This window comes from Abramis brama, assembly GCF_963993115.1.
Source record: "Abramis brama genome assembly, chromosome: 11".
In the NCBI taxonomy this organism is placed as follows: Eukaryota; Metazoa; Chordata; class Actinopteri; order Cypriniformes; family Leuciscidae; genus Abramis; species Abramis brama.
In genome coordinates this window covers 11,488,744-11,510,890 of record NC_139973.1, presented here as the reverse complement: position 1 = coordinate 11,510,890, position 22,147 = coordinate 11,488,744, and the positions used below count along the sequence as shown (strand labels likewise).

At 37.8% G+C, this 22,147-nt stretch overlaps 2 protein-coding genes across 3 annotated transcripts; both read left to right on the top strand.

Moving 5' to 3' along the window:
- Positions 1 to 9,209: 9,209 nt before the first annotated feature.
- On the top strand, positions 9,210 to 13,821 carry krt18b (keratin 18b). Of its 2 annotated transcripts, none has more exons than XM_084128004.1 (7): positions 9,210 to 9,977; positions 11,386 to 11,468; positions 11,677 to 11,833; positions 12,345 to 12,509; positions 12,597 to 12,722; positions 12,852 to 13,072; positions 13,163 to 13,821. In XM_084128004.1, exons 1-7 carry the CDS (start codon positions 9,537 to 9,539, stop codon positions 13,191 to 13,193), a joined length of 1,224 nt encoding a protein of 407 aa, XP_083984130.1. In that variant the 5' UTR covers positions 9,210 to 9,536; the 3' UTR covers positions 13,194 to 13,821. The 2 variants fall into 2 exon arrangements, with proteins under 2 accessions (XP_083984130.1, XP_083984131.1); XM_084128005.1 differs by having other exon boundaries at positions 9,246 to 9,977; positions 12,852 to 13,085.
- Positions 13,822 to 17,057: 3,236 nt separating this feature from the next.
- Positions 17,058 to 21,680, top strand: LOC311092679 (fidgetin-like protein 2). The gene is made up of 3 exons (XM_084129589.1): positions 17,058 to 17,201; positions 17,492 to 17,592; positions 19,610 to 21,680. The coding sequence occupies exon 3, from the start codon at positions 19,618 to 19,620 to the stop codon at positions 20,449 to 20,451; it is 834 nt and encodes a 277-aa protein (XP_083985715.1). The 5' UTR covers positions 17,058 to 17,201; positions 17,492 to 17,592; positions 19,610 to 19,617; the 3' UTR covers positions 20,452 to 21,680.
- Positions 21,681 to 22,147: the final 467 nt, after the last annotated feature.

Sequence of the window (22,147 nt, the reverse complement as noted above, 5' to 3'; positions counted from 1 at the left end):
TTATATTCATTATGTACGTGTATCATGTTCGTGTTGTTCCTGAGTGTAATTTATAGGGGAGAGGTCTATGTACTTTAGTCGTAAAAATGTCTAAATCTATTGTTCCCCTTTTTCATGGTCACATGCCACTGAAGACACATTTCAGTTCTCCTCTGCTAATACAGGTTAATGCAGAATAAAGGCAGTTGATTACCTGTCTTTTCTTCATAGGTGAGAGAAAACTTATAGCACTGGTACAGTGATTGTGCGCGGCTTGTCATGACATTACAAAACCGATAATATCGGGCGCTTGCCGTGTAGACAGGCAGTAGTAGACGTTGCACTCGTTTGTAAGATTAGATATAAAAGTGCAATGACTGTTACTTTTGCTAGCAAGGAGGATTCTCTCTTATGGTCAAACAGACTCTGTAGGAACTTGAGCTGAACTCAACAAACAACTTGTATGCAAACCGTATGCGATTAGATGTGACAGTCTAGACATATGATACACAAAATGAGAAATTATTGAACAAATATTGCATTTTACAGGAATATTGCAAGGTATTGGCAGCACGACGTTATGCATTCCAGCAGGGACTAACTGCCAAGTTAACAACAGTCACAAAAGTCTACAAAGAAACCTGGAGAGGAAAAATGGAGAGAAAACATTCTATATACACTTGGCTAATACATATAGCTAGCAATATATACATTATTGATCAAAAGTGTGAAGTCGGTAAGATTTGTTTTAATGTTTTATGCATTCATCTGATCAAAAATGATCAAAACCATAATATTAATTTAAAATACCTGTTTTATATTTGAAGATATTTTCACATTTAATTTATTCCTGTGATGGCAAAACTGAATATATATGCACATCAAAATTAAATTGAAACTCTCCATGGAATTAATGATTAAACATGATTACACCAAAATCAATAAACGAAGTACAACACAACTGCATATCTATTCTCTGGCAGACGCCATAAAGAAGTAAATACTGCAGTTCTGACATATCAGACCCTCAGTCGCCTCTCAGCAAATACACACACAGCCTGAAAAACGAATAAATTATTAAAATTATAACATGAATAAATGGGTCTAAGTGAGAAGAGTGGTGACTTATTTTATTCATCAGGAATATATTAATGAATTATTGATGAATAATGTAGTTATATTAATAATTGTTAGTAAATTCATTGTGCTCCTATATAAACCACAGAGGAGAGTATAACATTAAAATGGGGATGGACAAGACAGGGTAATAATAATAAAAAAATTCTCCTTGAGGGCTTTCTATTTCATGTTAATTCTGATGACTCCTGGAATGCGTGTCAATCACTTTCTTTCGAGAAAGAGTGTAACATGACAAACAAGCCCAAACCAGCAGCTAGCCATTGGTGACCTGTTGTTGCAGGCTTGAGGCATGAGTTTTCAGCAGTATAATTGTGGTTGTATACTCCTCATGCGCACTGTCTGTATTTCTGTAATATATATATATATATATATATATACACACTGCTCAAAAAAATAAAGGGAACACTTTTTAATCAGAGAATAGCATCAAGTCAGTTAAACTCCTGGGATATTGATCTGGTCAGTTAAGTAACAGAGGAGGTTGGTAATCAGTTTCAGCTGCTTTAGTGTTAATAAAATTAATAGTAGGTGCACTAGATGGGCAACAGTGAGACAACCCCTAAAACAGGAATGGTTTTACAGGTGGAGGCCACTGACATTTTTTCCCTACTTATCTTTTCGGACGTTTTTTCACCAGTTTTGCATTTGGCTAGGGTCAGTGTCACTATTGGTAGCATGAGGCGGTACCTGGACCCTACAGATGTTGCGCAGGCAGTCCAGCTCCTTCAGGATGGCTCATCAATACGTGCCATTTCCAGAAGGTTTGCTGTGTCTCCCAGCACAGTCTCAAGAGCATGGAGGAGATTCCAGGAAGACAGACAGCTACTCTAGGAGAGCTGGACAGGGCCGTAGAAGGTCCTTAACCCATCAGCAGGACCGGTATCTGCTCCTTTGTGCGAGGAGGAACATGATGAGCACTGCCAGAGCCCTACAAAATGACCTCCAGCAGGCCACTGGTGTGAATGTCTCTGACCAAACAATCAGAAACAGACTTCATGAGGGTGGCCTGAGGGCCCGACGTCTTCTAGTGGGCCCTGTGCTCACTGCCCAGCACCAAGGAGCTCGATTGGCATTTCCCATTGAACACCAGAATTGGCAGGTCCGCCACTGGTGCCCTGTGGTTTTCACAAATGAGAGCAGGTTCACCCTGAGCACGTGACAGACAGGAAAGGGTCTGGAGAAGCCATGGAGAATGTTATGCTGCCTGTAACATCGTTCAGCATGACCGGTTTGGTGGTGGGTCAGTGATGGTCTGGGGAGGCATATCCATGGAGGGACGCACAGACCTCTGCAGGCTAGACAATGGCACCCTGACTGCCAATAGGTATTAGGATGAAATCCTTGGATCCATTGTCAGACCCTATGCTGGTGCAGTGGGTCCTGGGTTCCTCCTGGTGCACAACAATGCCTGGCCTCATGTGGCGAGAGCATGCAGGCAGTTCCTGGAGGATGAAGGAATGATACCATTGAAGGGCCACCACGCTCACCTGACCTACATCCAATAGAACACCTCTGGGACATTGTGTTTCAGTCCATCTGACATCACCTGGTTGCACCTCAGACTGTCCAGGAGCTCAGTGATGCGCTGGTCCAGATCTGGGAGGAAATACCCCAGGACACCATCCGTCGTCTCATTAGGAGCATGTCCCGACGTTGTCAGGCATGCATACAAGCACGTGGGGGCCATACAAACTAATGAGTACCATTTTGAGTTGCTGCAATGAAATTTCAGCAAAATTGACAAGCCTGCTGCATCATTTTTTCACTTAGATTTTCGGGGTGTCTTTGAATTCAATCCTCTGTAGGTTGATTATTTTCATTTCCATCAAACGATGTGGCATCCTTTCGTTCATAACACATTACCCAGTCCATATTAGTATAGATATCCAGCGTGATATTTTTCCCCATTGAGATCTGATGTGTTTTCAAAGTGTTCCTTTAATTTTTTTGAGCAGTGTATATAAAAGGGTATGGTGTCCTGAAGGCAAAAACAGGTGGCTGTCGTTAAAACAGATCTTTAAAAAGGAGAATTGCACCACAACTGGTTTTCCCTTTTGAGGCGCTAGGGAGTAAATCTATGACAACACTAATGAGAAATAACTGGCTCAGGAGTGACAAGCTATGTGAAGGCAGGCATAACATCTGTTTGCTTTTGGATAAATGTTTCACCAAAGGAGAAAGCCTTCTTTGTAAGTACAAGGTGCTGAACTGAAGGAGGGAGCTGTTTTACATAAACAGTACTCAGGTAAGTTTGAGTGAAAACAGACAATGAGGAGTTGTGTTAATAGGCGTAATAGACAAAGACAAATGTTAAAACAGCCTACCACATCCATGTATCACTATGCCTCAGTGGAAACGGTAGCAAAACAGTAAAATACAGTAATAAAAAGAAACTGAGAAATTTTAAACAATCTGAAAATATGTAGAGGAGCGCGGGGCACAACGTAACACGGGGCTAGTTGTAACACACTTGTTTTAAATACTTCCACACATGCTAGCATGACGAAACTTGGTGTATTTACTAGTTGCCATATCAACACTATATAGATAAAAAATTGCGTCAAATTATTATTATTTTTTTGGAAGATATCCACAGACATTTATTAAACCATAGCAAAAGTAAATTTCTTACTTAAGCTAATTTTTCATCTCTATGTTTTGTGTTTATTTAAAATTAGACAAATCTGATATTATTTTAGTCTCCAATATGTTATTTAACAGTTGAGATAGTTCTTTAATTCTTCGCTAACTAGCAGAAGACACTAGCCGGGTTTAAATCCCAGTTGTGCAGGTGGGGCATGTTGTCACACTGCGTTACAATGTGCCTCTATTAGAAATATGCTATTATATTTTATACTTTTATTAATTCTATTGAGAAAACATGAGAAAAAGGTGAATAAAGACTAAGAGTCAATGTTCAGAAATGACTAATTATTTATTTGTTTTGAACTATGTTGTATAGCTGTGTTTTCCTGTGTTCGTAGTCAAAACTCAAAAATGAGTTTATATTTAATTATTAAAAAATGGCATTATTTTATATGAAAAAGTTAATAATTGTATTTTATTGAGAAAATATTTTAGTTTGTCTTGTATATTTTTTTTATTAGATCAGATAACATTTTAAGCTGTCATATGGTCATGTTACAATGTGCCCCTCACATGTTACAATGTACCACACCTATGGGGCATGTTTCCACCTAATGTCACATTTCACTTCCATTCTTTTGGAGTATATCAAGAAAAAAGTATATACTGTATTAATAAAACAAAACCACATAACTGTACTAGACATGTGGGAAATTAATGTGGGGAAAAAAAATAATACTCTGAACCATAAGTAGATTTACACAAACTGAGAAAGTCAAAAAGCGTTACTTTGTGCCCTGCTCTCCCCTAATGTTGGACAACTGCAACATGTTGCATTGCAAGCATTAGCAGAGTGAAATGTAGAATAGAATTAATAGCTCTGAAGATGGATACAAATGCTAAATGCTCTTAGCCAGTGAATCAGGAGAGAAAAACTGTCTGAGAGCTGAAGTGGAAAAGAAGCTAAGCAAAATGTGCTAGCGGTAAACATTCTGGTAAGTCTGTTTTGTGTTTCCCCAGTTTGTGGCGGATTTGAGCACTCCCTAGTGGCTGAGTTTGGCATTGCATTTTGTCTACAGAGCACTAACAGAAGATTGACAGTTTAAGGACTTTTGGTTTAAACCAAGGAGTTTAGGTTTAGCTGGTTAGCAAGGGCTAGATAACCATTTTAGATAGATATTCTGTGGGCAAAAAGCAACTTTCTCCATTGACAGCCATTCAAAAGTAAGTGTATTAGGCTAAACAAAAAATATTTTTTTTTAATTCAACAGAATTCCATGAATTTAAAGAAGAGGGAAGGTTTTGGTCTGTATGCACTCTTGCGGTGCCATTCAGTGTTGTCAGGACGTCATTTTTCATTTTTCTTCACCCTCTTTTGCCTTTTCTCACCAACTAAATTAAGGCCAATCATGAAAATGATTTCTTAATCTGCTGAGAAAATTAATTCAAATGTAGCATTTTGCGGGGTGTGTTTGTTCCACTAATCCATCATAACATCTGACCTCACCCAAATCATTCACACATCTCACAGCCTTCTATCTTTGCTTTAGTCTATAGACACAGAAAACTAGATGACTCATGTAGTAAATGTCAAGTAAAAATCTGACTCATGTAGTAAATGTCAAGTAAAAATCTCATTGACATTTAAATTAACATTGCAATGTCTTTATATCAAATACTGTTGAAATAATAAAATATTCACTTTTGATTGAGTATGTATGATGTTTCTGAGTGCACATTTAAAAATTGTATCAAACTACAGCATTTTTTCTTATGCAAAAAGAGATAATGATCAACCTGTAATTAGCATACCAAATAGGTCATCATGCCACACATTCCCTCTACAAAGAGTCATCATATTCTGCCCTATTAATCATTAAGGTCGCCATTGTTGTATATATTTCTGACTGCTTGTTTCATGAGAGAACCTTTGTCTTTACTTTCTCATTGTACTCACTTATAAACTACTGTTAAAAAGTTTTTTTTTTTTTAAGGAAGTCTCTTATGCTCACCTATACTGCATTTATCTGATTTAAACTGAAAAAACAGTAATATTGTGAAATATTATTACAATTTAAAATAAATGTTTTTTATTTTAATGAATTTTAAAAGTGTAATGTATCCCTGTGATGGCAAAGCTGAATGTTCAGCATCATTACTCCAGTCTTCAGTGTCACATGATCCTTCAAAACTCATTGTAATATGCTGATTTAGTCCTGATCAACACCGTTATTCGAACCGTCCTTCGTCATAAACGGTGGCGCGTGAATCCTCAAGAAGCATTTCTTATTATTATCAACGTTGAGAACAGTTGTGGTGCTTGATATTTTTGTGGAAGCCATTGTCAAGACTGATCAGTGGGTGTAGCTAGCTAAAACACACTCTACAAACATTGCTGGTTTGGTGGTGAGTAAGAAAAAAGAATTCTGATTCCAGTTTCCCCTTACTGAAGGATTTAGCTTTTCCTTTCCTTGTTCTTTTCATTATTCTTTTTTATTTTCACTTTCCTAAGCATGTCCGAGTTGCAGATACTGAGCGGGTAAAGCAGAGGGTGACTGGGTGGAAACATGAATAAAAATATATTAAAAAAACACAAAAGAGTAATAAAAAGTTGATTTTAAAAGGATTTGCCAAGGACTTTCATTTCGTTCATGCTACATCCCGTCGAGCCAATTGCATGCAGTTTCATCTGGAAATGGGTGCAACTGAACTAAAAATGCTATTCCACCCTTTTCAAATCAGACACAATAAAAATTAGTTTAAAAAAAGGCTATCAGATTCATAAATGTAAATCTGAGCCTGTTAGTTAAGTAATAAGCCTAAAACATTGCATTCATGTAACTGAGAAATAAAGCATGCACGTTTGTGGTTGAGAGAAAGAAATAAAGAAAAAGAGTTTAGGAGTGGGGGTGGTCACATGTTGTAAAAAGGGGGCAGGGTGGTGAAATTCCTTCACTCTGGAGTGTGACTCACTGTTCCTCTATTTTCCTGCTTTTCCTCTAACTCTGTCTGCTTGCTTTCTGACAGATGTGGCCGCCAACTTTTCATTCGACTCTTCATTTGTAAACCATGATGGCTTGGCTGTGCTCAGCAGATCTTATCAACACAAGGAAGATCTTTATTCAGACATGTGACATCCACTAAGCTACTGACTGGAAATAATTCAATAATGAAGTGAGAAAAGGCTGTAAACAGAATTACGTATGATCAGCGTTCTATCCTCCTGATTTAAGTGATGTATCTCAATATGACTATTGTTGATGTGCACAGCGCATTGGTGATGTAGCCACAAAAAAGGAAATGAAAATGTTGCTAGGAAACAACAAAACATACACATAACGTTGCCATGTGTACGATTGAAACAAACACTCAGTTTGGACCCCTTCAAGGTCTCTAATACGACAATGTACTTCCGTGCATATAGAGGAAAAGCTCTAGCTGGAGAGCATGCAGGGGACTTAAAACATGAAGAAGAGGGAAGAAATAAGAGAGGCTTGAACAAACCATGCACTTTTCCCCTGCAGGGCAGTTTGTGATTTGTATTCAGAGCTCTCGGAAATCATGGGATGGATGACTCATCTGGTAACCAAAGCTCTCTGGAATCTATAGACATCCCATCCAAACAAAGACACTGCAGATTGCACTTTTGACAGAGAAAGTACTATAGCCACAGACAAGATGCAGTTAGCATTCTGATCCAAGTCAGAGAAACATTCCATGAAATCAATGAATTCTTACATCACAGGTATTTTAAGCCGTGTATACAAACGTTTAATCAAAAAAAGTGAGTCACGATTTGTTCCTTGATGCCCGTTGAAAGTTTGAAGCAAGTTACAAACATTGTGTCAGTACAAAATTCATACAATACAAGTACTGCTGAGATAACTGAACTCAAAAAAACAGATAAACGTTTGGATAAGCATGTTAACCTTTAAATGCATGAATGTTGCACCAACCATTATTACATATTTCGGTCTTTAGTGACCCGGATCTATATCTAACATGGATGGATCTCTTACTGCCGCAATGGTATAAAACTCTCCTTTCAAGTTTTGCTGATGATACTCATGTATTCTTTTGTTTTATGCCTGCAGTAATTATGAGTGAAACATCACGTCATTATTGTGCATCAGACATTGCCACCTTGAGGAATAAAGATTAACTGCACTTGAGTCATCAGAGATTCAATTATTGTTGCGCAGAAAAAAAGACTTACACTATTACCTACCTCGGGTCCCTAGCGACCCTGTAAACTTTTTACAAAAAGCTAATTAGAAAACAGACATTCCTTTATAATTTTACTTAATATAATTTTAGAAAGAAAGATCAGCTTCAAAAATGCTTTTTGAAAACTCCTCATGTTTCTTTTCCTGGGTGTGTTAGGCCTCTGGGTGTCTTGTTCTTTGGATCACAGGCATTTCAAAGCAACATCTTCATCACAACAATTAGCTGTGTTATTGTTTTTTGCCCTTCTCAAATTTCAAATCCATACAATAAAGGTCAATGTGATCCAATGTTGTTTTGAGGGTGAGTAAATTATGACATTTTTGGGTGAACTATCCCTTTAAGGTCCCTTTGAGTTTTTTTTGTTTGTTTGTTTGTTGTTGTTTAAGGCTGGGTTCATACTGTACAATTTGTACGATCCTTTATAATTGTTGCCTGTCAGACTGTTCAATATGATCCTAGTGAGATCTTGGGTAAAAGCCATGGCATACTGTGCAACATCACCAACATTTTTATGTCCACATCGCAGCAAGACTACAGGTTTGCACATTTTCCAAGTTTTGTGCCATAACAAGAAATCTCTTCTGAATTTGGTCTCAGACAGCAAAATTGTTACCAAAATCGTAAAGTTTAAACCTGGTAAGTAGAGGTTCACACTGTTCCTCATTCACTGATCTCAAAACATTCAGACATTATCTTGAGCTTTTGCCTTAACAACCTTGGTTTTCTACAACTCCCAATTTAGTGTTTAGACTTTATCAATGTTTTTTAAACATAGCACATCACATATTTGAACAGTTATGTAATTTTGAGCAGGACCTTAAAAGGCCAAAAGCAAGTGAAACTATTTGTAGCACTGCAGTTTGCAGAAACAGTAGTTTTAGATGTTTTAAAGGGATAATTCGGCCAAAAAATGTAATTTCTCATTTTGTTCCACACCAGTATGACTCCATACAATCAAAGTCAATGTGGTCTAATGTTGTTTTGAGGGTGAGTAAATTATGACATTTTTAGCTAAACTATCCCTTTAAGAACTTGAGTAAAAAAAAAGAAGTTTAAATCCAATCTACATGTGGCCATTCTTTTGGGAAAATGCACACATAGGTGTAGCCTGTCCCAAAGGTGCCTGATCAAAATCATAAACCATTGTTTTCTTTCTCAACCCCTGTTCTTCTCAGTTGGATTTGTCATTTAAGCTTTCACAAAAGCATTGTGAGACTGAAAGCACAAAATGAGCCTGATCTCAAGGCTGTATCTTGTTTCAGTGCGTATATGTGGCCGGGGCCAGACGAGCTCAGGGACTGGCTTCAGATGGAGGGAAGTAGAGGGGTGAGATTGAGGCAGGAAAGGAGGGAGAAGAGAGGATGTGGGAAGGGCGTTAGAGAACACAGAGAAAGAAGAAAAAAAAGTAAGGGAAAAAACGGACCATGTGGGCAGGGTCTTAGCTGGTCAGTGTGTGTGTGAGTCAGAGAGTGAAAAGGAGGAACAGCAAGAGTTTAGTGGGGGTATATAAGCTGCACAGTTCTCTTCCTGTGACTCTCAAGGGTTGACTTCCCTCAGCGTACACTCATTTTCTCGTGCAGCCAGTACTTCACTTCTCCACCACCATGAGCTTCTACGTACCTCAGGCCTCTCACATGTCCTTCACCCGCTCTGTGCCCGCACACCGTGCTGCTAGTACGTATGGTGGGGCAGGTGGACAGGGCACCAGGATCTCGTCCGTCTCTTCCATGTCTCTCCGTTCGGCCCCTAGAAGTGGTGGCCTTTCCTCTTCCTCGGCCTTCAAGGTGAGCTCAGCCGGCATGGGTGCTGGTGCAGGGGGGTCCTTCAGGGCCAGTGCTGGCTCCTCTGGGGCCCAGATGGGCAATGAGAAAGGCCAGATGCAGAATTTAAATGACCGTTTGGCCACTTACCTGGAAACGGTGCGCAGGCTGGAGCAGGAGAACAGCAAACTGGAGATGCAGATCAGAGAGGTCCTGGAGAAAGGTGGACCAGAAACTCGCGACTACAGCAAGTACAATGCGATCCTGGATGACCTGAGGAGGAAGGTGAGAGACATTGATGGGTTTACATGCTTTTCATGTGTGGGGGTTTTCAAGCTGCAAAAGGAAGCATTTCAGAGTTTGAGAAAGAGCAGGCAGTTATTTATGTGAGGAGGAGGAGATACCAGATGCTTTGAACTAAAAAGAAAATCATAATCAAAACTTAGAAGTGATGTAAAAGTTTTGAACAAGCAGAAAATAGTAATTTTATATTTTAATTTCAACAAAACACAATGAATTATAGTGTAGTGTACTGTAGACATCTTGCAATTTATGGTATGTAAAAATGTATAAAATATAATATAATATAGTCAATTTACAACATAAAACTATTTATTTTTTTTAGTTTGTATGGATATTAAACTAATGAAAACTATGTTTTTTTGTTGTTGTTGTTTGTTTGTTTGCCACCAAAACCTGAGCCTCTTCCGTGTCTTAAGAATATGTTAACAAAAAAATGTGTTCATAAGAACCCTTCAGTGAAATAAAAATGCATGATCAGATTTCCGTACATCTCAATGGAGGGTGTGGCACACGCCCTGTTCTCTCTCTCTCTCTTCTTTCTTTTGTGCTTGTTCTGCTTTTCATTATGCATTCTGGTTAGTACTACCAGGACATTCCTCAAAACCTTCCAATTTGGTTTTAAAAATCTATGCAACCATGACATTGGTCAAAACAAATAAAACATTCACAATTGTTTCTAAAACATTAGAAGTATGTTTGACGGACAATAGCCAGCTGAAACTTCCTACTGAGTCTCTAAGTAGAGTCATAATGCAAAACAGATGTTGGATGAGCAATCGCACACACAGTCACAACAGCACTCTCTCGCACAACAAGAATTTAATGAAGAACTGCATCATTTTTAGCAGATGTGGCTGAGTCATTACAGAACATTTAGAGTTTAGAAATGTCTAATCTTTTCCTTAATTCCAGCAATACAGCCAGGTCTGATAAGTAGAAGCGCATGATAACATGCGCCAGCTTCTGCTTTCACCAGTGCAGGATGTGGCACATATAGACAAACTTTGTAGGCGTTATTGTTTAATTATAATTTCTATTTCAAATGTTCTGCTCTACACACAAAACAGTATCGGACATACACAAATTCTCTCACACGCACACATCAAACATATAGCAATAAACCAAAACAACTTTTTTCATATTTCATAGTCTTGCTCAATCAGACCCTTTAATACTTCAGAATTTTATAAAGAAAGTTAATTCAGTAATACAAAACATGATTCCAGGTAATTAGTTGATTAGAAGAACTCGTACATCTGAACCTCATTCCAAGAACGCTGTAATTCAAACCATCTGACAAATCGTATCTTTCGCTACAGAAAAAAAAACAATGGATGGATGTCAAAAACAGGTTTTGTTTGGTGAAATATGTGCTTTGTTTTGCCTGTAGGTGTTTGATGCCACTGTGGACAATGCTGGTTTTGTTCTGCAGATTGACAACGCTCGTCTGGCTGTAGATGACTTCAGAGTCAAGTTAGTTTCTATTATTACACCACACCACAAGCATCTTGTAACTCGAAATCAAATGAACATGCTTCTGAGAATGTAGTCATTTTTAGAATCACAAAATAGACAAGCCAGAAAACATCAGCCTGGCAAATGCATGATGGAGGACTGTTGACATGCACACAGAAACATTATAGTGCATTACTTTAAAGACTTTTATGTGTGTGTGTTATAGGTTTGAGAATGAGATGGCCATCAGGCAGTCTGTGGAAGGAGATATTGCAGGTCTGAAGAAGGTCATTGATGACACCAATATTGGACGCCTGAATGTGGAGAGTGAAATTGAGTCTCTGAAAGAAGAGCTTGTCTTCCTCAAGAAAAACCATGAAAATGTAAACAACCATTGCATAAGAGCCACTTAACACACACAGAAAGAGATTTTCAGAATAAGCTTAGACCCCATGATATAATTTGACGGGTCGTTTTTTTTTAACCTGTGTTGATGTATTTCCTATTAAAGAAGAAATTTGGGGCGGGGCAAATCAGGGTGGTCAGCAATAGGCTTTTGCTTTAACACAACCACATACCATGATTTGCAAGTCAATTGCAGGGGGGTATTAATTCTAGAGAACATTTGATTGTAGAAAAATCTGTGTGGTGCAAGATGAGTCATCGGATGCATATTCTCAGAGGGGAAATTTGAAAAATGTATTGTGTAAGTGTTTAGGGGTATGCTAGCATATAGATGGATTTATAACTTACAGACATAGACTAAAATACACAAAACTTCATGGGGCCTTTCAATTGATCACAGTCTGTTTTTACTTCAACAACATTCGAAATTCAGAAAAGGCATAATTTACTCCAAGTGGCTCAGATTTCTTTTCTGTTCAACTTTGACAGGAAGTTGGGGAGATGCAAAACCAGATCTCCCTGTCAGGTGTTCAGGTAGATGTTGATGCACCCAAAGGACAGGATATGGCTCAAGTGATGGAAGATATGAGGGCTAACTATGAAAAACAAGCTCTCAAAAATGCAGAAGAACTCAAAATGTGGCACGAATCCCAGGTACAGAACCCTTGACCACGACATGACAACAATTTTGCCATGATCTAACAAACTAACCAATCTAACAATCAAACTCTTTCTCCTTAGTTGTCAGAAGTTCAGGTGCAGGTCGCTCAGAACACAGAGGCATTACAAGGAGCTCAGATGGAGATTAATGACCTTCGGCGACAGATGCAAACACTACAAATAGAGCTCGCATCGCAACAAAGCCTGGTAACGTGCACATACACGCCACTTTATGAATGTTTTAGGTTTCAGATATCATATTTCAGATCTATAAAAGCTGAACTTTTAATAAAATAATAAGTTCATGTTGAAAATATATGATGCTAAACTTTCTAGAAAGCGTCTCTTGAAGATACCCTGCGGAACACAGAGCAACGTTCAAATGCTGAGATGGAGAAGTACAATACCATCATTCTGCAGTTTGAAGCTGAGCTGGGACAGCTGAGGTCAAATATCACAGAGCAGGGTCAGGAATATGAAGCCCTGCTTAATATGAAGATGAAACTGGAAGCAGAGATCAGCACTTACAAGAAACTCCTAGATGGGGAAGACTTCAAGTAAAGACATAAAGTAAAACTTTAGTTGTTATATTTTACAGTGTATCATACACACACACTTACTGATTCTGATTTTTCTTTGTTGTTTAGACTCCAGGATGCACTAGACGGCCGAGAGTGATATTACAAGCGGCGATCTTGAAGAGCAGACCACAGAATGTGGGCTAAACGACTCCTCAAATAAAGTTACAATTTTAGATAGCATTCACATTGAAACTTGTGGCAAATCTTTATCATTTGAAAGTCCCTTTCCACTATGTCTAGACACAACAAAGTCTGTCATGTTGGTTTCATTTGGTTGTCATTTACAGGTTAATTATTACTTTACGTCAACAAAGCCTGTTCCACCCTACAGTCTGACTTAACACAGACAATATGAGTTACAGAACAACAGAGGCAGCTTTTTAAACATTGAGTATGAGTCTTTATAATACACAATCCCATGTTATTGCACATTTATACAGTAAACCTAACCATTACGATTAAATGTGAAGAGAAATGTGAACTCCTCTATCAAGTCAAGGCAGTAATGAAATAAAAACGTGCTTTGTGAAATTTGTAAAAGTGAAATTTGGAGTCAAGCAAATATGAACAGACATCTAAAATCTTTTGAGCACAGTACAATGGTTTCCTCTTTGAAGTTGTACTTTTGTCCACTAGATTGAATGGCTCTTAGTGAGCATAAATGGGTCCTACAAGATGGTGTATTTCACACAAAAATGCATTAAACTCAAATTTTAGCACAGTAAGTCTAGCTACTGCTCATTCTTCGGTCTCAAGTTGTCAGGTGGGTCAAAATTAATGTGCTCATATATTCCAAATGAAAAAAAAAAAAAAAAAATGTGACTGGCTCTTTTAAGGCAGGACTTCCATTCTTACTGAGCATTACAATTCCTCCAGATTTAGTGATTGGTTTAATATTTGTGGTCTAGGGATATTTTTTTAAGTCAGCTGTTGGACTAATACCAAGACAGGATACAAAAAGGTACTGATGTTTTAGTTGCCAATGCTGTTAACTTCCACTAACAAGACACACAAGCTTGCTTGTTGTTAGCATTTAATGTTAGCCATTTGAAGAGCTGTGAAGGGCCATCTGGTTTCACTCCAAGAAAAACCTCTTACTACAAATCCATATGAGTTCTAGGGCCCTATCTTGCACCCAGCGCAATTGACTTTGTACACTGACGCATGTATCATTCCTATTTTGCACCCGCGCAAAGCGCGCTTTTCCCTCCACAGAAGCACGTCGCTAAACTAGGGAATGAACTTGCGCTCCCTGGGCGGTTCAGCGCAAAAAAGGAGGCGTGTTCCGGCGCAAACGTTCCTTCATGCTATTTTGCAGGTTTAGAAAACAATTGCGCCACTAACCAGGAAAAAATAGTTTAAAGTCAGTGGCGCGTTGCGCATGTTATTCATATGCTATTTTAAGGGCGCATGCTTGGCCATAATCAATGTAGCGTGTGCACAACGCGCATACACTTTGATTCTCTCATCTACACAGAAGCAGCAGTTTTCATTTTTGCAAATCATACATTATTATTATGATAGATAGATAGATAGATAGATAGATAGATAGATAGATAGATAGATAGATAGATAGATAGATAGATAGATAGATAGATAGATAGACAATTTATTATAAAAGCATACATCTAGCTTACACATTTACCCAAATTATCATACGCCTTTTTAACCGAAGTTAATTTGGGTGGGTTTCTCCATCCCCAACGTCCCTGACGAGAGCGTTGCTCTCCTTGGCTGTGAACCGCTCCTGGTGCGCGTCTGGCAAATCCGCCGTTATAATAGGAATCCGCTTTAGAACAAAGCGCGCCTGCTCTTAAAGGGAATGTGAGATGACGCTCTGATTGGTTTATTTCACGTTACGCCCAAACCACACCTATGAATAATGAAGCTACTTCAGACCAACCCATTTTAGATTTGCGCCTGGCGCAAGAGTCATTTATCCCGCTGGGAAAATAGCAACAGCGCCAAGACCCGCCCACAAAGTTACTTGCGCTTTGCGCTTTGACACTTGCGTTTCAGATCGTTAAAATAGGGCCCCTAGTCTATAAAACATTGAATTTTATCAAGAAAAAAATTAAACAGTATTAGTACATGATATTGTGCTACGTTAGCTAATTTTCCTCTAAGACAATGAAGCATAGATCAATCTGGAAGTCATTGGGATTTGTTTACTTGTCTTTTGCACAATGAGCTAATGCCATGATAGCTAATTAGCTTGCTAGAGATCCATTGCTTGAGTCCTCCTAAGTCTCTAAAACTGATTAGCTGAAAAGCTTAGGTGGATTGAGTTTGAGTTCTCCAAAAAGATTGAGACACTGTGAATAGCTCCAAAAGTACCATTTCTAATTAATCAACAAGAAATATAATGCAGCTGCTTATTTGATAACAGTTCTGTATGTTGCACAGTTACACTTTGGCTTCATAAAGGAAGTTATTTTAAAATAGAATTACAATAATAATAATAAAATTACACTGGGGCTAAAATATTTAATTTCTAAAATATTCTAAAATATTCTGAAAGAGCTATTATAGCCTATTTTGCAACCAGACAGAAAGCAACGTAAAATCAGCTGAAATAACTGTATACAACTTGTGGGCTGTATATAGTGTAAATGACAGTAATGCCATCAATGACCTGTTGCAAGTGGATATGTCATCTATACATCATATATATGTTTATCACGCAACAACTGAGAGTTTAAACTTACAACAGAGAGTTAATTAATGTCTGGTGAATAGCTTAAAATATATTAATTGATGTATTTTGATGGCTAAGATGCCACACATTATTAACCACAGAAATCTCCAATAGCCTATACCTGAAGAAAAGTTGTTAGCATTCCCAATTAGTGTTGCATGATTTACTGGATGTATACAACCTGAAGGCTGCCATCTTTGCTACAGGAACATTTGTCATGTGACTGATCGCCTGTCAAAGGAAAATAAGGTAAACTTTTTTTGTACATTGCTGAAAAACCTATTATTGCTCTACATTTAAATAGAAAGCAGCAGTGTTTTTTTTGTGTTTTTTTTTTTTTTACTGTCCAATGAAAGTAATGATATGAATGACATTCTGTTTCTCTGCTTTGGGTAATAGTGTTCCACAGAAAACATCTATTTTACAAGCTTTTCTAACAAGAGTTTTTCTACAGATGAAACTTTGCATGTTAATGCATGTTTTTTTTTATCTTTCCCTGGAGTCACAGTGACCGGTGGTTATCAAGTCTCCCTTTAGAGACTGACATAGATAGCGGCTGTTCAGACAATGACAAACACAAGCATATGTTAAGCACATACAGTACGTTAAGGTTTTCAGTTTTGTTTTGACTTTTAAATATGAATTTTCTATTTAATATATTTCACACGGCAGGGAAAGGTTTCCACATAAATAAATACATTTTGTAATTAATTGTGACTTCAAAAAAAAGAATGCAAATGATTATATGAAAGCTGTTTGGATGAGGGGAAAGGAAGAGTGTTTAGAACACAAAAGAGAGCTTCTCCAAAGCTCATTTATGTGGAAGGATTCCTCTTCGCATTCCAGGGATCTTCAACACCTCAGCAGTGGAATTACAGCCAACAGCACCCTCAGCTGTTTACTTTATAGAAGTTATATTTTGATATCCAGATCATTTTTATCCCTCACAAGGGTTGTTTAACAAAGCCCTCAGAGAAACACAGACATATATTAGACAAATATAAGTTATTGCATTGGATTATACTTATTAAAAAGCAACACCAATGCCATGTGTGCATGATTTATAAGACACAGTTGAATATGTTAATTTTAAACAAACAGTAACAGTTATTTAAAGTATCCTAAAGAGATATTCATTCTCTCTCTCTCTCTCTCTCTCTCTCTCTCTCTCTGCTTAAATACTTTCAACAAAAAAGGAGGGCAGGGGGAGGGGAGGATTTGTGTGGGGGAGGGGCTGTCCATGTGGGCTGTTGTCACAGGGACAGAGGGAGGTAGTGCAGAGTTGGATAGAAGAAGAAAAAAAGAAGAGGCAAGAGACAAAAAAAGAGTGTGAGAGGCATGGCAGCGTAAAGCTGGGAATTTACTTATAACTGCAACAGTGCAATGGGGATTTACAGAGAGGGACTGGTATGTTTCTTAATGCATGTGGAATACAATGACAGCTTTTATCTGTTTACATTTTTAAAACCACTCTGTCTTCATCTGTCTCTCATTATCTGTTTATAGTCTTTTGCTTGTGAAGTTTAGGAGAGTGAGAGAGAAAAAACATTTTGGTTGCACATGCATTCTGTGTTTATATATTATAATGTCTACTGTCTGTTCCTTTTGGTTTGTATGGTTATGGGTATGTGAGATTTTAAGATGGCGCAATTTTAATTTTAAGAAAGTGTGACATAATTTTTCTCTCTTTCTTTCAGGTATCTGTGTTTATGAGCAATGGTAGAAAGATTTGTACACCCCAATAGTATTTACAATCAAGAATAACACGCTGGTACAGAATTCTGGTTAAAACAGCATGGTGAGTTAATGCACAATGCAAAAATAATAATATTAATAATTGCATATTTATTATATGTCTGTGTAGATGTGTGCATATGTTGGATAAGATTCTGCTGGAAAGTGTGTGTTCAGCAGTAGCCAGAGAAGAGTAATGACTCTACCAGCTGTTTCTTTGCTTTCAGCTCATTAGCCTTTTCACTATATCAAGGGAAGAATAAGAAGTCTTGAATATAATTTGTTTTACTGATAAAACAAAAACCTTTATTTAGATTTACATTTTCAAAGGATGGCAAACATCTAATCAAAGGTGATTTGCAGTGCATGGAATTATGTAATATAATGACTAATACATTTAGCATCACAGATCTTCAGCCATTTAAATAACTCTTCTTATGATGTCAAATCTGGAGTGTGTGTGTGTGTGTGTGTGTGAGAGAGAGAGAGAGAGTAAGTGTGTATATGTGTTTGTGTGTGTGTAGAGGATGTGCTTTGTAAAAAGATTCCAGGCTGAATTCTTGGCATTCCGGGTGTAGCCATATTTATGGATGGGATCCTGTATCTTCAGCGGAAGTTCTAGGAAGTGTGTCAATTGGAGGGAAGCAACATAAAGATATAAAGACAGATAAAAAGCAGATTTGTATACATAAACAAGCATTTGAAATATTTTTAAATGAACAAGAGTAGTTGTGTTTCAAAGGGTTTGTTGGGATTAGCGAGGAATCTGGAATCTCTAGAACCCTGGCTAATATGTTAATGTTCGTGTATATTTGTTTAAAATGCTCTTAAATTCTTACTGTGCTGTCAGTCTCCTACCCTCTCTAGAACTTCGCTCTAATCTGTCGATTCTAATCTGCCTTCATCTTCCAGAAGGCACACGAAAATAGACACACATGCACACACACATATATAAATATAACTGGTTGTAAATCCAGTGTTCAATCGCTCATTTAAATCGTCTTCCCCTCATCAAAATGTGTGAGGATGATGTGTGCAAGGTTACTGAGATTACTCTCGCACAGATTAAGATGGAAAGAATAGATCACATCTTGTCCAGATTACTAAGCGGTTCCATATGGTGAATTCTTGTTGCAGTCCAGTTGTGAACTTGAAGTGGTTTTGTGAAACCACTAAACCTTGTGATTTTGCTATTATTTTCTATTCCTGGTGGAGAAACGATGCACAAGCTAGCTAAAGGAGCTATTTAAAGGGAAGGTTTTCTCAAAAATTCTAATTCTGTCATCATTTACTCACAGGTTTGGAATGAGGGTGAGTAAATGATAGTTCTTATGAATTATTTATCATTGGTAAACTGTCCTTTCTCTGTCATGTGCATTATTTCTCAGCGATGAATGAAAAATATTAATAACACAATACAGAATTTTCAGAATTTGTATTTTTTGTTGGAACTATCCCTTTAGAGGCCTCCTCTAGCTACCTTTTGCACTTACATTTTAAGTATAATCAAATTGACATTACAACTCATTTCAATTTAAATTATATTAAACTGACTTTTAAAAATTTAGTTGAATCTCGTATAACAAATGAAACTGCTTAAATTATTTTGATGAGTTAAAGAAATGTAAAAAAATTCATGCAGAATTTTCAGAATTTAATTTTTTTGGTGAACTATGCCTTTAAATACATCTTCTAGCTATAATGCGCATCTTTTCTCAGCGATGAATTAAAAGTAATAGTAAATAAACTATTAACTAATAGTAAAAGTGACTCTTTAATCATCTCTTTTTTCTATCTTTTTCATTATTTCTCAATGAGGAATAAAAAGTAGATAGTAATACCATGCAGAACTTTCCTTTTTGCATAAACTGTCCCTTAAATACCTCTTCTAGCTATCTTGTGCCTCATGTTTCAACGATGAATACAAAGTAATAGTAACATTGTGTAGAATTTTCAGAATTTTCATTTTTTCATCCCTTTAAAACAGATGCCATCAAGTATTCTTTTAGCATGTACAATATGCAAAAAAAAAAAAAAAAAAAAGCTTAATTCATTTATCATTATATATTTTGATTTTCCAGGTGTGGCAATGATGTGGTCATCTGAGTGGGCGGAGCAACACTATGATGTCTCCTCCACCACATCATCTCCAGTTCACCCTAAGCCCCTCCCATTTCCTCAGCCCGGTCGTCCTGCGTTCTCGGGCTACACTGATGACATCACTGCCCTCAGTGCCTCTAGCTTGCTAAAGCGCTATGCTGAGAGGTATTCCTTCAACTCAGCCTTACCAGAACATGGGGGTTTCCTGAGAAGTGAGCAGCACCAGGAGCCGTGGCCTGGGGGGTACAGCACGGACGGGCCACCCGGTTTAGACCCACTGAAGGGGAGCGGAAGTGATCTTTCAGAGCAGCAGTACAGCAGCGGACCCACGTCTCAGGACTACCCTTCATCCTACAGCAGCCAACATCTGCTACCTAAACCATCCTACCTTCCGTCACCAGCGTTTGCCTTGCCGTCTGCATACCTGCCGCCCGCACCAGGCTACGCTTATCCCCAGCAATGCGGTCTGACGGCCAGTTACCCCCACAGCACCCCTGCTCTGCTGCCCTCGGGCCTACACACCCCCACACCTCTTCACAGCAGCCACGGTGCTGCTGATCTCCCACGCAACAGGAAGTTTGGCTTCGACCAGTCCAAAACTGCCAGAGTGTCGCCTTACACAATCAGGGACAAGAGCGAGCGGCAGAACAGCGACAGTGGTGGAAATGTCAATGAAAGCTGTGGGACGGATATTCAGAGCTACAGGCCCGATAGACTTTCCACTCAGTCCGATCTCGAGGCAGATCCTGTGAACAAGACCAGTCATCTACGGCCTCCGGAGACAAGGTCTTACGGAGGTCCGGGACAGTACACATATCCCTGAGTCTACTTGATGTAGTCAGTCTATCCTTTTTTTATATACATGATTATAGCAATTACTTGAACGTATCAAACATCAGGGCAAATATTATTACGGTATGAGACCAGATGACGGTCTGAGAAGATAGATGTCTCTCTTATGCACATTATTCCTGACTGCAGCTTCCATATGACCTGTAGCACAAACACTCTTTTATATCTCTGAAATTACTCTTTCTTTTTTTTATTCTCTTCCTTTCCTCTTTTCCTCTCTCTCTCTCTCTCTCTCTATATATATAATTATGTTGTGCAGTGAAGCACATTATGGTGGCAAGCACTAATCCACCGCTTCAATCAATGAAATCCAAGCCAAAGAAAGACTGAAAGAGAGGAATGGAAAAGAGAGAGAAATATGGTAAATCAAAACACACATTTGATTGTAAATCAAAGCACACATATGAAAGTTTCATATGGTTTTCATACATTTTGTAAGTGAGCACGTCAGTGGTAATTGTCATGGATGTTCTTCAACACTGAAGTCAGTGGAATAAAACTCTTTATTTTAGGAATATTATCTAAGATTCCTCTATAAGCTTTGAATGTAAATCTGATTTCCCTCAGGAATTGTGAATGAAGCCATACTTAATGTTTATCTTATACATAGTTTTGAGTTTGACAGATGTTTTCGTCTTTTATTGTCTAGTTAGTGTAGTTTCTTTGCCATGTCCATCATTTAAAAAAAAATGTTTAACCTTACAAACAGTATTTCAATGATTAAAATGCGAAGCAGAACACATAATACAGCTTTCACAGGGCTACTGCAAAAAAAGGCTAAAAGGGTCTTTGCAGTCTTTTCCACAATTCACCTATTGTGACGTTTACTATGGAAACCCACAGAGCTGTCCCAGCCCCCTGAGTTGATCACTGGATGTGTTTTCCTCTGACCCTCTGACCCTTCTCTGTTTTAAATGAGGCAAGTGAAAGAATAGAGAGCTTTTGTTATTGAGAGGCAAGCGGGACATACACTGAAATGTACAAACCGAAATTAAAATGACAGTCTAGCTAAAATTTTAAAGTCGAATTTTTATGTTATTTTAACACTCACGAATGCAATATATGGGACATACATGTACAATTTTCATCTACCTCACTGTTACATTGCTGTATGTTCAAAGTATGCAATTGTGTATTACATGTCTAAATGTCTACCTCAAGAAAAAAAAAATACACAAAATAAAACCTATTTGCATTTGCTCTCTTGATTTTTGTTGTTTCTCACGAAGGCAGTAATATTGTTTTTGAATAATTTCTATTTTATTTGAAAATATACAGTACTTTATTCCTGTGATGGCCAAGCTGAATTTTCAGCATCATTACTCCAGTCTTCAGTGTCGCATGATCCTTCAGAAATCATTCTAATATGCTGATTTTGGTTATCCAAGAAACATTTCCTATATTATCAGTGTAGAAAACGGTTGTGCTGCTTTATATTTTTTGTGGAAACCATAATATATTTTATATATTTAATTTAAAAGAACATAATTTATTTGAAATCGTAATGTTTGTAAGAATTTAAAAGTCATTACTGCACTTTTGATCTTTGCTGAATAAAAGTATTAATTTCTTTCAAAATAAATGTAGCTGATATTGATATATAAAAAATCATAGTAATGTATGCCCTCAATACACAGTGATTTAATTATTCCACAATCTGCTAGTAT